Source organism: Primulina huaijiensis, chromosome 12, assembly GCF_012295235.1.
Source record: "Primulina huaijiensis isolate GDHJ02 chromosome 12, ASM1229523v2, whole genome shotgun sequence".
Taxonomy (NCBI): Eukaryota; Viridiplantae; Streptophyta; class Magnoliopsida; order Lamiales; family Gesneriaceae; genus Primulina; species Primulina huaijiensis.
Window position 1 is genome coordinate 3,646,484 of NC_133317.1, and position 10,431 is coordinate 3,656,914.

A 10,431-nucleotide genomic window follows, 5' to 3' on the forward strand; every position below is an offset into this window, starting at 1 on the left:
AACAAACAAATAAAATAAAATTTTATAAAAGATTATTAATTAAATAAATAGAAATCACAAATTTTTAAAATTTTAAAACAAATAAATAAAAAAAGAGAGATGGAGCGAGCAAGCCCTAGCCGCTGGTCATCTTCTTCACAGTCTACTCTATCGCTCTTCAGGTACAAACCCTTCTTCTTCTTTCTATCATACGTACCCGTGTAGTTATGTTTTTCAGTAGAATGACAATTTTCTTATTTTTTCTGTTCAAATACGAAACAAGCATTTGAAAGTTTAGTTCGTCAATCATACATGCAAAAGTGGTGTTCAGATTTCTGCACTTCATTCTTATCCAGCAGACCACCACCGTATTTACATTTATGGGGCAACTAGTTTAACTTCTCATTTTGCGAATTTGGTATTTTGTTCTTGCTTTTATTCTTTTTTGTGGGTTCTAAATATTTGGGCTTATAGTTCTGGTGGATAGGCTGGGGGAGAACTGGGATAGTCATACTTTGTTAATTGATTTTTCTCGTGGCATGATTCTTTTAAAGGATGCATCTTGGTGGTCATGCAAGTATAATATGGATATATAAGGCTAGGTAATTTTTGGCCAGATATCCCAACTGTGTATTGGCCTTTCGGTCTGATCCATATTGTTCTCACACTCTTCCAACATCATGCTCTACCCGATGCACATCAGAACGATGGAACCTAGAGTTCTACCTGCATTCTTTGATATCTGCTCGGTCTGAACAAAGTTGATGAAATTTACGGAAAATATGTATTGAGGATACTGATAGCTTTAAAGACATGTGAAAACCATCTCAAGTTAACTCTGTTTTTGTCCTGCTGGTTTTCTATGGTGAAATTGCTGTACCTGAGAAAATTTTTGATTAAGCACCACACCCCAAATTATAGCTGTCGGAAGTGAATTTCCTGCTTTAAACAGTGCAAGCACGATGTACAAGAAAATGATTATGATTATAAATCATTTTTTATTGCATTGTTTTTCAAAGGATGATGGCATTGGTGTATAATAACCTGCTCTCTCATTCTCTGGAGTATTGATATTTAGAAGTTGTATTACAGGCTTACGCATCCCTTTTACTTGTGTAATTTTTCTTCCAGTGGAGTAAGCCTTTGTAGTTTTGAACTGGTAGAGAATATAATTATCACCTGTTGTAGTTTCCAAGTTCTGTTGGTTGCAAACTTGTAATTCAGAGGATCAAAACTTGTTCAAGCTTCCAAGTGCAGTAACCTTGGTTGTACACCACAGTATCCTTCTTTTCTTAACTAAATCTCATCAATCTGTTGGAAATAAGATATTTGGATTGATTTTTTTAATATATCCCTTCTTTTCTTAACTAAATCTCATCAATCTGTTGGAAATAAGATATTTTGATCGGTTTTTTTTTAACATATCCCTGGAGGTTTGTCTAAATATGTAGTTACGGGACAACTGTGACCATGTTGTGAAATTTGTGTGGTTATTTAGTTTGATGTCTTGCGTTAGGGGGACTACATAATTTTGGTGCATGCCAAATGGCAATTTAGCTCACCTGATTATACTTCTTTTGGTTGAAGCAGTTATTTTACCAATCTGAGATGACCAGTAGAGAAGACGTAGATGTGGACGACGACTTTAGTGAAATATACAGAGCATATACTGGTCCTCTGGGATCTAATGCAAACAATGCACCAGACAATACAACAACAAATAAACGATGTCATATGGGTTCGGATGAAGAAGAGGGAGCCCGTGACCCAAACGCCGTCCCAACAGATTTTACTAGCCGAGAAGCAAAGGTTTGGGAGGCTAAATCTAAAGCTACTGAAAAGAACTGGAAGAAAAGGAAAGAGGAAGAAATGATCTGTAAAATATGTGGTGAATCAGGCCACTTCACACAGGTTCTTTTTACCCCTTTGTTTTGTTTTTCTAAATTTTATTTTTACATACCTATACTTGGTGCAAGGATGAATTGGAATTTGGAAGCTATGTTGCTCTCCTTTTCTCCACACCCTTAAGGATACCATAGTCTATAGCATAGTTGTCAATCGCCCTCCGTAGCGCAAAGGTTTCCCATGTCTATAGCGAATAGCGTAGCGAGGGTTATTTGAAAGTAAAGCGTCAGAAGTATATAAATATATAGCATATAGTAACATCAATTCAAAAACTTTAATTTCCAGTATAATATTCCATCAACTGTAATTGTAAAATACTAAAAGCTGAAATTATTTTAAGTTTTTTCATTGAAATATTATAGAAGACACAAAAATAAAGCAAGAAATTCAGAAAAATATAATTTCCAGCAAATACCTAACTAAGTACATGTCAAAAAAACCAAAATTAGAAGGAAAAAAAAGGACAGAAAATAAACATGTAGTTTCGCTTTGCAATAGCACCGCTATTTCAGCTATCACGATTGTCGCTATAGCGCCAATAGCGAGGATAGCGAGCGCTATTGCAAAGTCCATAGCGCATAGCGGTCCGTAGCGATGTGGTGTCGCTTCGCCACGCTATTCGCTATAGCGAGGGCTACGGGGGCTATTGACAACTATGGTCTATAGCATTTAATATTACTGTACATGATTTTTAGGTGGTATTTTTTTTCAACTCGAGAAGGTTAGCAGTGGTGCCTGATTTTGTTTTTCAGTTATTAAAGAGTCAAGGTGGTGCAATGACATCTGGTGTTTAATATATATATTTTTTAATTTAAACACGATGGTGTAGGGATGTGGGCATTTTCTTAAACTAAATTTACCCTCTTCGTTCATCCTAATTTGACTTTCTATATGGATGTTCTCCAACCATAATTTATTTTACTTATCAAGGGAATTATTTCGCCAATTTTGCATAGTAGTCCATGGCAATGCATGCTTTTGTGGAAAGATTGCCTTGTTTTGTGATTTTATGATGTTTGGTAAATTATGCTGTTTTTAGGGCTGCCCATCTACGCTTGGAGCTCATCGCAAGTCTCAAGATTTCTTTGAAAGGGTTCCTGCAAGAGATCCTCATGTCAAAGCATTACTCTCTGAAAAGGCGGTCAATAAAATTGAGAAGGATATTGGTTGTAAAATCAAAATAGAAGAAAAATTTATCATTGTTAGCGGCAAGGATAGGCTAATCTTGAAAAAAGGTGTCGATGCAGTTCATAAAATTAAAGAAGAGGGAAAATCTAAGGGTATTCATAAATTCCCAGAGGAGGCTGAGCACAAAGTTTCTTCTGGTTCCCCTATTTCCTGGTCCAGGTCACCTGAACGTAGAAGTCCTGCTACTTCTCGATTAGGAAGAACTGATTCCCAAAAGTCTCGTCACAGCCCTCATAATTTAGCACATAACCCAAACAAGTATGGAAGACTGGAAAAATTTGTGGAAGACCGTGTTCGTGAAGATTTGCTGAAATTGTCGAGTGGCTCTCCCCAAGGTAAAAATACAAATTAATCTGCCAGAGCTTTTTAATTGCACTATATCAGCCGTAGTTCTTTAGGTCTGAGTTCCCATCTGAGAGAGGCTCAACTAATAGTATTCTTACTTATAGTTAAGTTAGCAAAGGATTTATATGTTGTCCCATTTGTTGTACTTCTTCCATTAATACTTCTAGTTGCTCATCCATTTTTTGCAGCAAGAGGTAAGTTTTACGCTGAAGCCTTCTGTTCGATTCTGAAATAACATTCGTGGTGGTTCTGAAATGAAAGGACGGACTCTCCAAATGAAATTTTTTAATTGAAAGCAATCAAGTCTCATTTTGCTTCAGATGGATTCACTAAGAGAATTTAAGATAGTGTGTCATGATAAAGCTGCCAACATTGTTAGAGATCTTGAATGAAGTGCTTAATAAAGTCTTCCTTTGGTGAAGCTTCTGGTAATGATGGAGGTAGAGGTCGAGCTAGGCGTTCAAAGTCTTCTGCACGCCCTTCTGTCATTGGAAACACCTATAATTCATTTGATGGTCATAATCAAAACAGAGGTGGCTACAAGACGACCGATGGATGGAATCTCGACGAAGGTGAAGCTAACTTACAATTGAGTCATAACGTTGACCACTCTTCTTTCCCTCAAACATTGGAAGAATTAGAATCGGAATACAAAAGGGAGGCAATGGATCTTGCTAGACTCCGCGACAAAGAAGAAGATGAGGAAAATTACAGGCATCGTGAGGTTTGTTATGCGTCATTATGCATATGTGTTGCAATCATCCAATTTGTTGTTTACTTGAACATGTTGAATAAAACATCAATTTCAACTTATAAGAATCAGTTAGAGTTTCATCGTGTATTATTTGGAAAATATCTGGATGCCATCAAGTTCTATGTGCTATTCCGTTCGGGCTGCAAAACATATTTCTTCTATTGAATCGTTATTTGGTTTTCTTTTAATTTAAGGCTGTTAGGGAAATCAGGGAGAGTTACATAAAAAATGTGGCTGTGCTTAAGGATACACATGCAAAATTGTGGGAAGAGTTTATTCAACTTGAAGGTCAAAGGAGACAGCAACAAGCACACCACCGCGTTCCAGTTTCTGGGTTTGATGGTTACCCAAGCTTTCAAGATTTTGATAATTCAACTGGTAATCTTCATCATGCTGGACCAAGTGTACCAGTGGATTCTAGGGGCAGGTACCAAAGCGCCGTGGAAAGTTATCCTTCTTCTAGACCTCCTGACACATATGTTGAAGTTCAGCGTCACAGGCGCGATGATTTTGGGAAAGCCTATAATCGATACTAAATTGGTTGATTAAAATTGTTGGTGAGTTGTCTTATCCCTAGTCATTCTACCAATGTTTGCAACCATTTTTGCAAGATTTAGGATTTTTTTACCGGAGAACACTTTTTTGACAGATATGAGTCTGGCTGGTATCCCCTAGTGAAATACAGGAGTCCTGTACTGTACACATGAGTATATATATATATATGCAAGGACTTTTCCAGTCTTTAGAGTTGGAGACAAAATTTGTAAATGTGGTTTGTATATTATTCTACTTCGATGCACTGTAGTCTAAAATATCACTTAAAATTTTCAGGATCTTCACTACAAGTATTCGTAGGGAGCCCACATTATAGGTAAGTATGTCTATCATGCATGTTCTCAGCTCCGGAAGACTCGAGTTAAGTTTGCTGATGTGAAACTGTTACCTATGCTTCTCATCTGTGCAAGAGTTCATTATAGAGAGGTCTCTTCTTTGTGGCCTATGACTTTTGATGTTTTAATATTGACATGCTTCGATTCAAAGAAATCGAACGTCATTGGCAGCGATGATGGTGATGCTTAGCTTATTATTTTCTTTTCATGGTGTTTCTTGTTTGGTATTTGCTTCTATGTGCGACTCCGGAAGGTTTGTTCTTTTTTTTTTCTCAAACATATAAAGATGGTATCCTTCAGATTTATGATGGAAAATATCGTAGCAGTAACATTTTATTAGTGGGTTTTCAGCTTTTTTAAATTACTTTTTCATATTTGAATGAGTGAGTTTTTTTTTTCTTTTGAGATGCCGAAGTTTTAATATCATAATTTCTGCTTTTAAATTTTGGTTTATAAGTTTTTTAAAAACCTTATTTTATCCTAAAGGATTTTTGTTGAATAAAGAAAACGCCTTAGATTAAAAAAAGGTTGGTTTATTTGTTCGTACGTATCGAAATGGAAAATACTCTACATTGGTTTCTCAGGATAATTTGTTGCAAATGCAAGAAATGGAAGTAAGACATTATTTGATGTGAGAAATGGCATTGTGATTTCAATAAAAGCTAAGGTAATCCTATTAGAAACTCTTTTAGTTAGAAATTAGCACCAAAATAGTATAATTTTTGTATCAAACACAAAAACATCTTCAAAATTTTAAAAAAAAAATTTGATCAAGGACCAAGTTGCATGGGCTTATAAAAACCACTTCCTTTTCAATAGGAAAGTGTACTCCCCAAATTAAGTTTGATTAAACCAACATGATATTAGATGTTCCTTTCAAACAAAATTTAAAAAATAGTCCTCGGAACATGCCAGTGATGGAAAACATGTATCCATGCTTCTGTTCGAAATGATCGTTAGTGCACAAATTCGGCTGAGTCCGACAAAATTTTAACTATTATTACTAAATATTTCCAAAATAGCAAACAACTAATCGGATATGTGTAACATCTTGATTCTTGAATTCAAAATCTTACGTAAATATTTATCTTAAATTTTGTTGGGTTTTGTTGAACGATTCAACGAACGTTTGACAAGCAAGGAATCCTTTGCATAAATAATTAGTGTGGTTGTAATGTAGTTGGCTCTTTCAAACAACAATGGCCCTTTTTTGCGCTTCAAAGCACGAGACCTTATTCTTGCAATGTTTTTGATCAACCTGTTCCTCTGTCTCCTCCACCCACCAAGATCGACCGACCTCCACCATTTTTTAATATGTTTATATATAGATTAATAAATGTTATATGTCCATACAATTTCAAATTTTTTGTGCTTAATTTAAGCCTTTAATTTCGCTCCGTTGCATGGGAATCTTGGCTCGTTTCGGTATTTGTCTCCTTTATAAAATATGGGGTGCGACTCACAAAAGTTTGCAACGCTCACTAGATAGTCTTGTTGGTCTTGGGGCTCTGATAAGCCAAATTACACAGAATTATCAAATGGGTAGCGCTCAACTTAAAAGGAGTGTTTCGGAATGGCTTCAATATGTAGATTATGAGGATGATGAAGTCAAAGGAAAGTCCAGTTTACCTGTGATAACTAAGCCAGAAACTCCCAGTGAGCCAATGGAGTTCTTGTCCAGGTCCTGGAGTCTTTCTGCAAATGAATTATCCAAGGCGCTTGAGAAAAAGCAGATGCCATTTGTGTTTGACAGCAGTTTAGGTGCAATTCCGGAGACCGCGAAACAATTTGTAAGTCGAGCAAAATCCGATGAACCTCAGTCATTCTCTTGCTGGTTCCACTAGGCTCAGCGTGAGCTCGATAATGGGTCGGGTCGAGTTTGAGTATTAGGCTCAGTACCTGTCCACCACAGCTAAATCACAATATTTATTTCATTTTTTTAAAAACATAAATCTAGTGCTTCATCGAGCTCAAGTAGCAAATTATTATTTCGAACTCTCCTCAATCTTAACTCACCTCGATGTGATCACACTCGAACCAAGACACATACTCAAGATGTATAGTTAACAGAGTAATTAAGATCCATGCTTGAAACCTCCTTTCCCTGATAATTTTGCAACTTCCTGCAGTCAGGCAAGATGATGAAACCTGTAAAAGGAGAAACAAGATCGGGGACAATTGGAAGGCTCATGTTTCAGCACAAGGAGTCATGTAGTAGTGGTAACATGGTGAAAAAGGACAAGGCGCGCATGGAAAATGCTCACATGCATTCTGTTGTCTCTGTTGCTGGACTAGCAGCAGCATTGGCTGCTGCTGCTGCAACTGAGAATTCCAAAGGTTCGAGCTTGAAAATGAGCAAGGCATTGGCCTCGGCCACACTTGGCCTCATACTGCATTGAGTTGGCTGAAATATCGGGAGTGGATCACCAGCGTGTGGCATCCATTGTCAAATCATCAGTAGGCACCTGCACTGCAAGTGACCTGCTCACTTTCACAGCTGCCGCAGCGACCGGTATGAATACTTGTCAGATAATTCTGTTATATTTTCAAAGGTCAATGGCAACAATTTTTTGTGTGGTGCAAGTGATTCTTACACGTTCATACATGAAATAGAGTACTCAAAGTCGAAAATATCCTTCTAGATGTAATAAAGAGCTACATCGAGAGTAATATGTTCACCTTGGTCTAATTTCATGGATAAGCACATGCAGATGCGGATTTAGGATCCCAACGTTGGGATAAAATTTTTGATTAGCTGTTTTTATAGTGATTCTTACAAAGATTCATGCATAATTAATAGCCTTGCGTGGAGAAGCAGCTTTGAAAGCAAGATTGCCCCAGGAAGCAAAGAAGAGTGCAACTATAAGCCCATATGACAAGGGAATGGTAGATGCTCCCAGAAAAATCCAGGAAGAGTTTATTCCTTGTGAAGGTGACTTACAACAACACACCCAACAAGGTATACCCTCAGACAAGATCAAGTAGCCTGCATTAGCCAATCTTCGTCGATTTTAAACTGCTTCATATAGTTTAAGACAAATCGTCGAAATAAGTTTCTGAACTCAATTCTCTTAAATATCAAACAAAACAAAGATGTCACGACTCAGCAAACATAGTTCCTAAGTGTCCAATTGCTCGGCGAGTAACAACGGTTATTCGAGGAGTCTAATTCGCCATCTGTGTGAATTCTTAGGTGGGCTAAGATGGAAACATGTCTCTGTATTCATCAACAAGAAATGCCAGGTATGTAGAATAATGTGTAGATGTAGAAAAGAACATAGAAAAAATATATTTACTCATACAACGTCTTTGCATAGCTGACAGAAATAAATGTGGAGGTTGCAGGTAACAATAAGTCTGAAGAGTAAACATGTTGGTGGAGCCTTCTCCAAAAAGAAAGCAAGTGAGTTCTCAACATTTTGCCAGCAGCACTGATGGTAAATTGTATATGCATGAAATATAGCAAAACAAAAATCTATGACTAAAAAAACCCATGTGTTTTCAAATTGATACATAAAAATAATATAACTTATATCGCAAAATGGGTTAAGCTAGATTTTTATTTGTTTATTTTTGCTTATGGATTTAGCTTGTATTTACATGTAACACGTGGTCCCATATGCACTTTACCTCATAATTAGTGATGGATATCAATGTATGTTTTGGGATCCTCGGCAAAGTCAATAACCCAAATTTGGATGTATATATAGGTATATTATACGAAGTGGTTGATGAGAGTAATGGATGGCCATTCAAGAAAGAAAGGGACAACGTGGAAGTGTACTTTGGGGTTAAAACCTCCCAGGGTCTCATGGAGTTCAAATGCAAGAATAAGATACACAGAAAGAAGTGGGTGGACGGGATTCAGAGCATTATCCACCGAAGTAGTGCACAAGAAGCCGAGAACTACTCGAGAATGTGGATGATCAATGATAACATTTGATTCCTTCACATTAATACTACATGGCATGTTCATTTATATTTTACAAAACTTGTGAAAATGAATTTTTACCAATTACGTGAATTATACATCGATTTTTCGAAAAAGTTTTGGCAATTACACGTTGAGCGGTGAAGATTGTAATACTTGGATTGTATATTGTGTTTAAAAACAGAGTAAATTGAGCTTTAATGTCACTCGGAAGCATTCAATATCTAAGAAATCAAGAATTGAACTTTTTGATATACATCATGATGGTTAACTAACCTAGTTGATCCATATAGCTTCTCAGTCCCTGATTCCACTAATACGAATGTAATAACTAAGGTGGAACAAAACTTCTCTAAACTTAACAGAATAAATGGGCAAAACAAGATTAATTTTACTGAAAACCAAACCCTTTCGTTCAAGATGTAGGCTAAGATTCATATCCGAAAGGAAAATGGATATAATTGCTGAGTTCTATTACGCCTCAAATGTAGCATCAAGAATAATTGTCTTAATACACTTCAGAGAACGTGAAATTTGTTGGAGTTCCTTGCTTCCTGACAATCAGACTAGTTTTGATTTCTCGACTGTTTTTCTGAAACACTCAACACATGTTTCAAGACAAAGATCAGATCAGCAAGCACAAAACGTCAACTTAGCTACAATATAAAACATACAAAATACGATTTTGTAGAAATAAACAGATCATAACATATAATACTGAGTAACATTTTTGATATTCAAATAGTTTGCTTATGATTTTAAATTTCAGTCCATTTCACAAATACATCCAATATGTTAGAAAATTGAATAAGCTGAGCCAAATAATCTCCAAAACCACTCATTTCATAAAAAAAAAACTTAATTGGGTATGGACTTGAAAATTGTCGTGCATTTTAAATTACTAGTAGCAAAGTACGTGCGTTGCACGTGGGTAACGAACTTAAGTACGTTATGAATATTGATTCTAAATTTGCAAATGAACGTAGAAACATAATTTTTCACAAATTATTCAATAACAGATATTATTTCACAGCTTATTTATCATTTTAAACAACCATGATTTAGTTTCTTCAATCCTTTTCTCGCATGATTTTCGAATTTTTCAGTATCTTTTTCATATTTTTATTTTATTTTTTCTGTTTTTTTTCTTCGATTAAATTCAGCAATCATAACATCATATTTAATTTTTATGTTTTTTCATCGTCAGCTTTGATTTTGATTAATCTCTTTGATGCTTGTGTGTTTTTTACTATGATCTTCCTGTTTTGTTTATTTGAGTCGTTCACGATTTGGGTCTAAAAAAAATTGGAAAAAATGGAGTGATTAAAATAGATATGATGTATATATTAATTTTAAAATTATTGATATAATTACTTGAAATAAAAATTATGAGAAAATACAAGAAAATTCAAGAGCAGATAATATATTAGAAAAAAACT

The 10,431-nt window shown here is 35.7% G+C and overlaps 1 protein-coding gene, 1 long non-coding RNA gene and 1 pseudogene across 5 annotated transcripts; 2 read left to right on the forward strand and 1 right to left on the reverse strand.

Annotated features, from left to right (window-relative positions):
* The first annotated feature begins 78 nt into the window (after nucleotides 1-78).
* On the forward strand, nucleotides 79-5,241 carry LOC140989867 (uncharacterized). Of its 4 annotated transcripts, none has more exons than XM_073459356.1 (6): nucleotides 79-161; nucleotides 1,570-1,890; nucleotides 2,924-3,407; nucleotides 3,840-4,141; nucleotides 4,366-4,728; nucleotides 5,003-5,241. In XM_073459356.1, exons 2-5 carry the CDS (start codon nucleotides 1,588-1,590, stop codon nucleotides 4,705-4,707), a joined length of 1,431 nt encoding a protein of 476 aa, XP_073315457.1. In that variant the 5' UTR covers nucleotides 79-161; nucleotides 1,570-1,587; the 3' UTR covers nucleotides 4,708-4,728; nucleotides 5,003-5,241. The 4 variants fall into 4 exon arrangements, with proteins under 4 accessions (XP_073315457.1, XP_073315458.1, XP_073315456.1 ...); XM_073459357.1 differs by lacking the exon at nucleotides 5,003-5,241 and adding an exon at nucleotides 4,821-4,996; XM_073459355.1 differs by lacking the exon at nucleotides 5,003-5,241 and having other exon boundaries at nucleotides 4,366-4,841.
* Nucleotides 4,993-5,653, reverse strand: LOC140989868 (uncharacterized). Its single transcript, XR_012177587.1, has 2 exons — nucleotides 5,176-5,653; nucleotides 4,993-5,127 (listed from the first exon to the last, which is right to left on the reverse strand). It is a non-coding gene; the product is annotated as an uncharacterized lncRNA (long non-coding RNA).
* Nucleotides 5,654-6,196: 543 nt separating this feature from the next.
* LOC140989538 (VAN3-binding protein-like) lies at nucleotides 6,197-9,248 on the forward strand (annotated as a pseudogene).
* Nucleotides 9,249-10,431: the final 1,183 nt, after the last annotated feature.

What these genes read in the sequence shown, in the direction of transcription:
- LOC140989867 (XM_073459356.1), top strand. Translation starts at nt 1,588, where the DNA reads ATGACCAGTAGAGAAGACGTAGATGTGGACGACGACTTTAGTGAAATA. An exon ending in AATCAGGCCACTTCACACAG is followed by an intron (nt 1,891 to 2,923) that starts GTTCTTTTTACC and finishes TGCTGTTTTTAG; the next exon opens with GGCTGCCCATCTACGCTTGG. An exon ending in AAAATTACAGGCATCGTGAG is followed by an intron (nt 4,142 to 4,365) that starts GTTTGTTATGCG and finishes TTTTAATTTAAG; the next exon opens with GCTGTTAGGGAAATCAGGGA.